Here is a 10301-nt window from a genome sequence, read left to right as displayed (position 1 = left end):
AAAAGAAGGAAAAAATAAAAGGAGTACTTAGATTATACTACAACTAAAACTCGAGCACTAAAGCACAAATACTGCAGATTCGTATTTAATGTGTTTCTATTATTTGCACAAAATACAATAATTCAGAATTGGGCAAATACGCAAGAACACCTGAAACCTGTCACTACTCACTACTTGTCCATCATGTACGATCGTTCTAAACTTCCACTAATATACAATGTGTGGCTGAAAGATCAGTCATGGTGCCTCCTAAGTGAGTCTAGATGTTCTTTCAGATATAGCACATGATATATTGACATAAAGTATCTCAAAATTTGAATATATATGTGCAAGCAAAGTAAATCTATATATCATACTCACAGGAGTGCCTGTAGCGCCAGATGGAGGAAAGATAGACGGAATGCCTAGCGGTGGCAGCGGTGGTGGAGGCCAGGGCATCATTGGCGGCGGTTGATAGTTGATTAGTCGCGCCAAGGCCTTGGAGATATGAGAACATGGTCTGCATCTGTTGTTGCGCGGCCTGTCTCTCAGCAAGAAGCGCCTGCTCCATCCTCTGCCGCTCCTGCATCCGCTCTTCCTGCCACCTACGCTCTTGCTCCTGCCTTAGCGTCCGCTCCTCCTCCAGCCTCTCCTCGATCTCCTCCCGCCTCTTCGTCTCTTCGTCCATCAGGGCCTATAAGATTTCACCCAAATGTTACAATGCGAACAAAATATAACTAAAAGCAACGAACGACAAATAGAGCAGAAATAACCTGGATTGCACGCACGCTGGCCACTGATGTCTCAGGCCGTGGGTGTATTGGCGGAGTCGAGTCGGTGGTCCGTGCCCGAAGCTAGGAGAGAGTCGGCGTACTGGCTGTGTCGACAAGGCTGTTGGCGATCCAGTAACGGCCGTGCTTCTTCCCTCCTCCTGCCCTCATGATGGCTTCTCTAGAAAGGGGCTGGGTGGCCAGATCCCATGTGTTCCCCATGGAGTGCCTTTCCCATCTCCGTGTACTCAGTGATGCGCGTGTGGACGCTCGGGTTGCTGTACGCCTCGGGTGGATCCGCCGGGTTGTAGGAGACGTCGGACGTCGCCCTGCCCTTGTGCGCCATACAGTATGTCTGGAAGTCGTTGCATTCCTGGTTTTCATGTGACCCCGACTGCAAGCAAAGCGAAAAAATACAATGATTAGTGAGAATGCAAAATTTAGAGTTTGAAAATACCAAAAAGTGTAATGACTTACCCAAGCATCCCTGTACTCGGGAAGGCCTCGGCTGCCTTGATGGTGTGGCGCACCTTGCATCAACAAGCGGCGCTCCCGGCATAAGTTGTGCCGCTGAATCCACTCCTCGCTAAGCCACATGTCCACCATCATTTCCCAGCACGCGCCCTTGCCAGCACACCAGTTCGGAGGCACCTACACGTAATGAAGCAAAGTGGATGACATTTCCGAAAATGAAATTCAAAAGAAATTAGTGATTTCGTCATTTACCCTCAAGTATTGTTCCCGCGTGAGAAACATATTTCTTGCTACGTCCTTGCCGACCTTCCTTTTTTCCACATCGGCGCAGTAGGTAATTACGGCCTGAACATGCGCCTCGTAGTTCCTGTGAACCGGAGTTTACCTTTTGTTGCAACTAATAAATGAAATCGGGCTGAGAATTTCCGGCGCCATTTTTTAGAAGAGACTCCGATTCGTTCTGGGTCGGCGACCTTGAGCGACGCCAGAATTGACGAACAAATTGCCTGTGTGAAATATGATCAAGGGGTTGGATGCTGCTTAGTGCAAACGCAAGAAGATGTTAAATGAGATGCTAAATCGTGGAATATCGTGAACACGTTAAATGAGAACTTACCCTATGTACGGCTCCACCTCAGAAAGGTTGGTCAACAAATAAAGCATGATACGACACCACTCTTCATGGTTCAGGGTCTTGTACCTCGCATCACTTGCACTTCCAAGTTGCCCTCGGAAAATACTGAGACTCGATTCATTATCGCCAGCATTGAAACGAGGAGGTGGATTATGCACGTTGGGAAGCTTCTCACCATAGTATTTAATCGTGAAGTTTGACACCTCCTCCAAAATGTATGCCTCAGCAATCGAAGCCTCAATTTTTGCATTTATTCTTACATTTCGTTCGAAGAACCTTCTGGCATCTTTCAACTGGATAGCACCAACGGAACTGCACAGGCCCTCCCATTCTTGCCTCATAAGGCAGATGCAGAAGCAAATGCTGCATTGGATTGAAGAAGGCTGGTGGAAAGATCTTCTCCAACTTACAGAGCAACACGGGAGCCATTTTTTCCATGTCCGCAATAACAGCCCGAGATAACTCCTTAGCACAAAGCTGACGGAAAAAATTGCTCAACTCTGCTAGCACGAGCCATACATTATCAGGTAAGTAGCCTCGAATCATCACCGGAAGAAGCCACTCAATCCATATATGGTAGTCATGACTCTTTAGCCCGTTGATTCGCATAGTAGTCAAGTTCACACCCCTCCTAAGATTCGCTGCATATCCATCAGGAAATTGTAACTTTTGGATCCACTCTAGTGCTTCTTTCTTCTGGGCCCTCGTGAGGACGAAGTCGGCCTGTGTCTTCTTCCATTTCCTCCCGGGTCCAGGAGTCCTCATTTCGTATCTTGGTCTATCGCACAACATTGCCAGATCCACTCTTGCCTTTACGTTGTCCTTTGTCTTATCAGAAATATCCATGACTGTTCCAAAAAGTGTCTCCCCCCAATTCTTTTTAGTATGCATCACATCAATGTTGTGTGGAAGCAGAATATCATCAATATAAGGGAGCCTCCACAGCCCAGACTTCTGAGTCCAAGCATGTTCCTCACCGTACCCAACAAAACCACCGCCATCGTTGACTCGGAGAGCGTCTATCTGAGCATGAATCGCAGCACCCGTCATGATCGGCGGTGCAATTTCTGTAATTTTTACACCTTTCGTGAAGTTTTTAACGTCTTGTCTAAAAGGATGGTCAGCTGGGAGGAATTGTCGATGTTTGTCAAACGACGAATACTTACCCCCCTTCCTCAACCAGATGAACTACAGAGCTGCCTTGCATGTGGGACATGGGAACTTCCCGTGAGTACACCAACCGCAGAATATGCCATACGCGGGTAAGTCATGCAGGGAGAATTGGTACCAAACATACATTCTAAAATTTGTCTTTGTTGCTCGATCATAGGTTCACACCCCTTCGTCCCATGCCTTGACCAAATCATCAATCAGAGGCTCCATGTAAACACTCATTTTATTCCTCAGGTGCTCATGGAATAATCAACTGACACGAATATGGACTGTCGTTGAAATAGGACCCCTGGAGGGAGATTCAGAGGGATAACAAACACAGGCCAGCATGAGTACGAGGCGGCCACCATCCCATAAGGATTGAACCCATCTGTTGCAAGCGCAATACGTACATTACGAGCTTCATTAGCCTTGTCACGATGAATCCTATCAAAATTCTTCAATGACTCACCATCGGATGGATGCACCATCTTGTCAGGGTTGTATCGAGCACCTTTCTTGTGCCAGGTCATCTGTTGCGCGGATTCCTCGGTCATGAATAGTCGTTGGATCCTCGGAATGAAAGGAAGGTAGTGTAGGATTTTCACGGGAATCGTGAGCTGCTTCTTAGGCTGACCATCACCAGAGTCCACTTCGAGGAACCTAGAGGCTTTACATTTCGGACAGTAAGCATCTTTCTCATGCTCCTTCCTAAATAAGATACACCCATTTGGACAAGAATGTATCTGCTCATATGGCATCTTAAGTGCACCGAGAATTTTCTGTGCCTGATACATTGACTTTGGCATAATGTGATTTTCTGGAAGCATGCTTCCAAACACGGTCAACAGACTGTCAAAGGCGTCTCGGCTCAGGCTAAACTGAGACTTCAAGGCCATTAGCCGTCCGATGCCGTCCAGCTGAGAAACCTTTGTATGACCGTGGAGTGGTTTCTGTGCAGCCTCCAACATCTCGAAATACGCCTTTGCGGATGCCTCTGGCTCCTCCTCCTGCAGTCCTTCACCGAAATGTGCTTCAAGATAGTCATGTAACATGTCTCCAACCCCACCATCAACATCACAATCATCGATGCGTTGCCTCACGACCTCGTCCCTCATACGGTGGCCTTCACCATGAAAGATCCACCGGGTATAGTCCGGCGTAAATCCATACTTGCAAAGATGTTGGCCCATAACCTTCTTCGTTTTCTGTTTCTTATTTCCACATATGTTGCACGGACACCACAAGAAACTCGATCCTTCAGCCTGACTCCACGCGGCTTCCAAAAAATCATTGGTCTTTCGAATCCATTCATCGGTCATGGTAGCCTGACTTGGACGGCCCGTGTACATCCAATGACGGTCATCCATCCTCTAAACCGGAGTGAGAATAAAAATCAAATGCATCTACGTGTTGTCCCTACATTCTAATAGGTGAAGGTAGGTCCTAATCCCACCCGAGGATGCGTACATACGGTCAGTTTTCATGGTCCACTACCATCAGAGACAAAATTTCGGCAGCACCTCCCCGCTGTTCTCCAGATACACGTCCCGAAAGGGAGATTGTGTATCCGGAGAACAATAGGGAGGTGATGCCGAGACTATGTCTCGGATGGGAGTTGATCATGGTAACTATCCGTATCTATGCATCCTCGGGCTGTCCAAATAACGTGGACAATTCGAAAGAGATACAATTACAGATATGCAAAGATCCGCATATCTCAATTGTATCTCTTCCGAACGGGAGACGCCTAACTAGGTTGTAGTTCCATAATCTACGAACATTATCAATAACAGGGGCGGTTGCATTGCTTACTGAGGGTCGACGGTGAAGTCGTGGCCGGCGTGGAGTGGACTCGCGGTTCCGGCTTCTCGCCGAACACATCACGGGCGGCACCAGGGGCGGGAACGGCCGCACCGGGGCGGGGTCGCGGCTCACCGGGGGCGGGGGTGGGGATCGGCCGCTCCGGGGGCGGGGTAGGGCGCTTCGGGGTTGGGGAGTTGGGCGTGGGGGCCGGGCCGAGCTCCTCCTCCTCCGGCGGCGCTCGGGGGCGACTCGCACCTCCTCCAATGGCGGGGAGGGGGAAGGGGACTGGGCCGAGGCCCTCCTTATCCGGCTTCGCGGCGGCGAGGAGGCAGCAGCGCTCCAGGGCGTGGAGGCAGCAGGGAGCGGCACGGCACGCCGGGTGTGGAGCAGGCGGCGCGGCGGAGTGGAGGCGGCGGCGCGGCGGAGTGGACGCGGCGGCGCTTGGAGGGCAGGGCGCCAGGGAGGGGCGGCGCTCTGGGGACGGCGCGCCGGGGCGTGGAGGAGGCGGGGCGGGACGCGGCGCGCCGGGGCGGCGGCGTGGAGGCGGCGGCGCGGCGGAGTGGACGCGGCAGCGCTCCGGGGATGGCGAGCCGGGGTGTGGAGGCAGCGGGGCAGGGCGCGGCGAGCCGAGGCGGGGCGTGGAGGCGGCGGCGTGAGTACGGGTGTGTGCAGTGTGAGTGAGTGCGCGTGTGTGCGGGTCGGTCACTTAGCTGGGGGCGGGGGCAGAAACTTTGCCGAGTGCCAAATCACGGCACTCGGCAAAGACACGACTGCTTTGCCGAGTGCCCTGATCTGGCACTCGGCAAAGCCGCGACCGCTTTGCCGAGTGCCATGCTGGCAGCACTCGGCAAAGCCTGGATTTCATTTCAAAATCCTTCAATTCAAAATTTATTTAAACATATTTCTTTGATTATAATTTAATATTTCATTACTAAACTTATATTTCAGACAAATATATCATGCTTCAATGATAAAAAATATATTATTTCAATCACTTTTAGCTATATTTCAATTTGTATGAACTAATTCACTACATTTTTCAAAAAAATTAAAAAATACGAAAACATTTCGAAAAATAACCAAACTTTAATATAAACCAATTTATGAGGTCTATTGCGTATATAAAAAATTTAACATACTTTAGCCAAAAAAATTCCATTATTTCATGCAGTATAAGTTCAAATTCAATTTACATAGTACTAAAAAAACTTTAATATTATCAAATGGGCTCAAAAAATAATGAATATTTACCATAAACCTATCCATCATGACCATTGCCTACACAAAAAATTTTGAAGTCAAAACTCAATTGGATGGTCCGTTGGACTCAAAAACTTAACTGACTCATTCAAATGTCTTTGGATCTTCTTCGGGATTCCTCATCCTTTAATCAACGTATGTGATAACTTTTTTGAAATCTTCTCAAATTTTTTCCACAGCTTCTACTTATGATATCATGCTTTCACTACAAATTTCATAATTTTCGGACTTCATTTGTGTTTTATAGAATTTAAAATCTATTCGGCCACAAATTCATTGCTATGTTTCCTGAATAAGATATTTGATTTTTTTCTTTAAATTCTTGTACAGACCCTCAAATTTGACTCAATAACATGAATATAATTTTTCCATTAATTATCAACACTTTTGACAACATTTGGCAGTTCAAATTTGAATTATACACAAAATATTCTTGTAATCAAATAAATAATCTAAATATAGTAAGCATAAAGGATAATTTGCCAAATTTAAATATGATGTCTTTCACATAGTATGAGAACGGTGGAAAAAGTTTGGAGGTTGTTGGAGAAAGTTTTTGTATTTGTTTGCCGAGTGCCAAAGACGACACTCGGCAAAGTTTAGTAAATGCCGAGTGCCTGTTCCATTACACTCGGCATTACAATATGTTTGCCGAGTGCCCCAATTTGGCACTCGGCGAAGCATAATGGTAACGGCCGTGGAAAAATGGGAACGTTCGTGGCAACAGCGTAACGGCCTTGGAGAGCTGGCGTGTGCGGTGCACGTGACAGTGTTTGCCGAGTGTCGACTGTGGGGCACTCGGCAAAGATTTGTTTGCCGAGTGTCCGCATGTAGGCACTCGGCAAACAAAAGCATCCCCCACCGTAACGGTCGTCTGCGGGTGGGTGCGGTGCACGTGACGCTCTTTGCCGAGTGTCAACTGACTGGCACTCGGCAAAGTGTGTCTTTGCTGAGTGCCATCTGGCTGGCACTCGGCAAAGAGATAGGCCGCCGAGTGCCAGTTGTTCGCCGAGTGCATATTTTTTGGCACTCGGCAAATAGTAGTTTTGCCGAGTGTTCGAGATTCTGCACTCGGCAAAGATCTTGACACTCGGCATATGTGGGTTTTCCGATAGTGTTATTAGCCAAACTAAAAAAAACTCATTTTTTGGCGTGCGTCGTTTTCTCTCCCGGCCCCGATCAGCTGCCGACGCCATCGCCGCCCTCTCTCTCTGGAACAGCGCTCTGAACCGCAGGTGCTCGCGCAGGCGGAGCCAGTCGTGCGCGGCGTCCGGCAGGACGCCGGCGAGGCACCACAGGAGCTGGTGGCCGACGGCGGGGGTGCAGAGCGGGGCGTGCCCGATCCAGCGCACCGCCGCGCGGGCATAGGCGTCCGGCGTGGGGACGAACGGCGAGAGCCAGTTGTCCAGCACGGCGCTGGGCACCAGCCTGGTCGCCACGAAGAACGGGGCCTGCAGTACAGTGCAGATGATCATTGAAATTATGGAAAGCAAGAGCAACTATCCCATGTGAAGTTGCTCTGGTCTAGCAGTGAAGTTGAAGTTTGTTGGCAGGTGACTGCGTAAATCAGAAAGTGTACTGTTCTTGTTGAAATCTGAATGCCAAAAATTGTCAGGGGTGTGCATGGATTACCTGGCACTGCACATCAATCCCTTTGCTTCTATACTCGACGTAAAGGCTCCTCGAGAACTTAGAAACGTACCTGCTTACGATGAACAGACCTGCGTACATGACAGAATAAATTTAAACTCCAGTCACTGCACTGCCCTATGAATCGCAATCACAAAGATACATGCAGTACTGTGGGCCGGGCCACTTAAATTTGGATGTCTTCTAGTAGATTGCAAGCCACGTACGACCTGAATTGTGCAATCTAGCAGGCAGGATCCAATCGTGGCGGGGAATGCATACCGTTTAGTGGCGGCGTAGATGGTGTTGAGTGGGAAGGAGGGGATGGCCTCCGACGACGCCGAGCCCATGTTCAGTACGGCGCCCCGGCCGCGCTCCACCATCCCCGGCAGGACGGCGGCCGTGACCTCCGTCAGCGCCCACAGGTTCACCCGTACCATCCTCACCCACGCCTCCACGTCGGCCTCGTGCAGGTACGCCACCGCCGGCCTCCCCACACCGGCGTTGTTCACCAGCACGCCGACGTCCAGGCCCTCGATCGCCGCCCGGAGCCGCCGCATCGACTCGTCGCCTGCCATCCAAGCAAGTCGATCAGAGGATTAGTGGGAGTCGATCGCCGATGCCGGTGCCAGTAGCTCGACGCACACATGCACAAATATAGCTAGGTAGAAGATGATGTGTCTGTCGACACCTTGAGGGGTGCCGACGAGCGAGAGGTCGAACACCACGGTCCTCGTCTTCACGCCGTGGCGAGACGTGATTACGTCGAAGGTCTCCTGGAGGTTGGCGGCGTCGAGGTCGAGGAGGACGAGGTTGAGGCCGCGGCGCGCGAGCTCCAGCGCCACGGACCGGCCGATGCCGGACGTCGGGCCGGTGACCAAGGCCCACGCGCCGTACCGGCGGCGCAGGTCCTTTGGCCGGCTCAGGCAGAGCGCGAGGTAGACGAGGAGGCGGAACGAGAACGCCGCGGCGGAGACGCCGCCGACGAAAACCAGCAAGAAGAAGATGAACCACGCCGCCGGTGCCGTTCCTGTCATCCTCGGCAGATGTCTTCTCCCTCGTCCCCTTGTTCTTGAAACTGCTGATGGAGCTTCTGTTTTCTGAAACCCGACAATATCAGAACTTCCTGTTGGCGTGCAACTATATGCATCTACACCTACACCTTGATTGTCTGAAAGATTGAGACCTATTGCTACATACAGTTTGCACGACTGCAGCACATGCAATGTGTGTTCAGTACTGCAGTGTGTAACGATATGATTTACCCCGGGCTGCTGGCTGCTGCCACCAACCGGCCAGCTGCACAAAATTAATTAAAGCTGGGACGCAGACATGCATGGGGAGTGTTTGTGGATAGATAAATTAAAATGTGACGCATGCATGGGACGCTGACATGGGTGTGTTTATAGAAGCCGAGGAAGAAGTGGAAGGAGATGAGCAACCAGTGCCTGGCGGTCTGAAACTCTGAATTCCTCCGTTCTTTCCCCATTTTTGCCTGCACTCCTGCCACATACTGTAGAGTGTAGACTTGATGACCCACCCTCCTGTTATCGGCTTTTGCAGGGCGAGCCACACGTTTGCTATATTTGTGTGGCTTCGCTTGATTTAGTTTCTATATCCACAATTTAACGTGCGTGCTTTGCGTGCAGTCTGATATAACTGAACGTGCTAACGCAATTATGCTGCAGTTGCAAAGACCTAATGTGAACGATGAACTACGCTAGCCTGGCATATAGTGGCATGAAAAACATATGTATGCCCTGAAAAAGGTGGATGTTCAAGCCATGTTTAGTTCCCAAAAAATTTCCTACCCGTCACATTAAATTTTTGGACACATGCATGGAGCATTAAGGCTCTGTTGTTTGTTTTCGCTTAGCTTATAATCGAAGCGTGGCCGAGAGAAGTGAAGATTTTTTCTCGCTTCTCGTAGTTTAGATCTCTGAAGCGGAGTACCACAGAAGTGAAAATAAGCGAGATGTTTGGTGGAATTATCACTTATTTCCACCGATAAGCCGATTATAATCGAAAACAAATAGGGCCTAAATGCAGTTGAAAAAATAACTAATTACACAGTATAACTGTTTCATACGAGATGAATCATTTAAGTCTAATTAGTTCATGATTGGACATTAATTATGAAATAACAACGAAATGTGCTATAATACCAAAACTCAATTTTTTTTTCGTGAACTAAACACAGCCTCACCTAAGTGTTGCAATCAAATATGACTGTACCGTTCACTCCTTGTCGCCGTTGTCCGTCTAGCTGCATGCAGCATCTTTATTAATTTGTGTCGCAATCACGTTGTGCACATGCTTCACGCGAAATTGCTAATAAACTGAAGGCAGACAACGGGTACCTTTCTCCCAACCGTCGTGTAGCCGGCCTATATAATTCCTCTATTGTTGCCACACTTTCTTGAATTATAATAATAATAATCTTGTTTCTCAAATTGATCTGGCCAATTACATGCCCAACGGCCGGGCCCAAAACTGCAGGGTACCTCGCCTTATTATTATTATTTTTTTGATGTAACAGGAGGGGTGTAATCCCGTACTGTATATATTAAAAAGAAGAGAGTACAACAAGTTTACAA

The 10301-nt window shown here is 49.1% G+C and overlaps 2 protein-coding genes across 2 annotated transcripts; both read right to left on the bottom strand.

Moving 5' to 3' along the window:
- Window positions 1-752: 752 nt before the first annotated feature.
- On the bottom strand, window positions 753-1719 carry LOC120705097. The gene is made up of 3 exons (XM_039989621.1): window positions 1476-1719; window positions 1227-1400; window positions 753-1143 (listed from the first exon to the last, which is right to left on the bottom strand). The coding sequence occupies exons 1-3, from the start codon at window positions 1503-1505 to the stop codon at window positions 931-933; spliced, it is 417 nt and encodes a 138-aa protein (XP_039845555.1). The 5' UTR covers window positions 1506-1719; the 3' UTR covers window positions 753-930.
- A 4488-nt stretch (window positions 1720-6207) lies between these two features.
- On the bottom strand, window positions 6208-8963 carry LOC120703329 (very-long-chain 3-oxoacyl-CoA reductase 1-like). The gene is made up of 4 exons (XM_039987365.1): window positions 8396-8963; window positions 7987-8275; window positions 7708-7777; window positions 6208-7526 (listed from the first exon to the last, which is right to left on the bottom strand). Exons 1-4 carry the CDS (start codon window positions 8739-8741, stop codon window positions 6675-6677), a joined length of 1557 nt encoding a protein of 518 aa, XP_039843299.1. The 5' UTR covers window positions 8742-8963; the 3' UTR covers window positions 6208-6674.
- Window positions 8964-10301: the final 1338 nt, after the last annotated feature.

The sequence above is a fragment of the Panicum virgatum genome, chromosome 4K (genome assembly GCF_016808335.1).
Source record: "Panicum virgatum strain AP13 chromosome 4K, P.virgatum_v5, whole genome shotgun sequence".
NCBI lineage: Eukaryota > Viridiplantae > Streptophyta > Magnoliopsida > Poales > Poaceae > Panicum > Panicum virgatum.
Note: the sequence above shows the minus strand (reverse complement) of the source record. Positions and strands in the feature narration are given on the sequence as shown.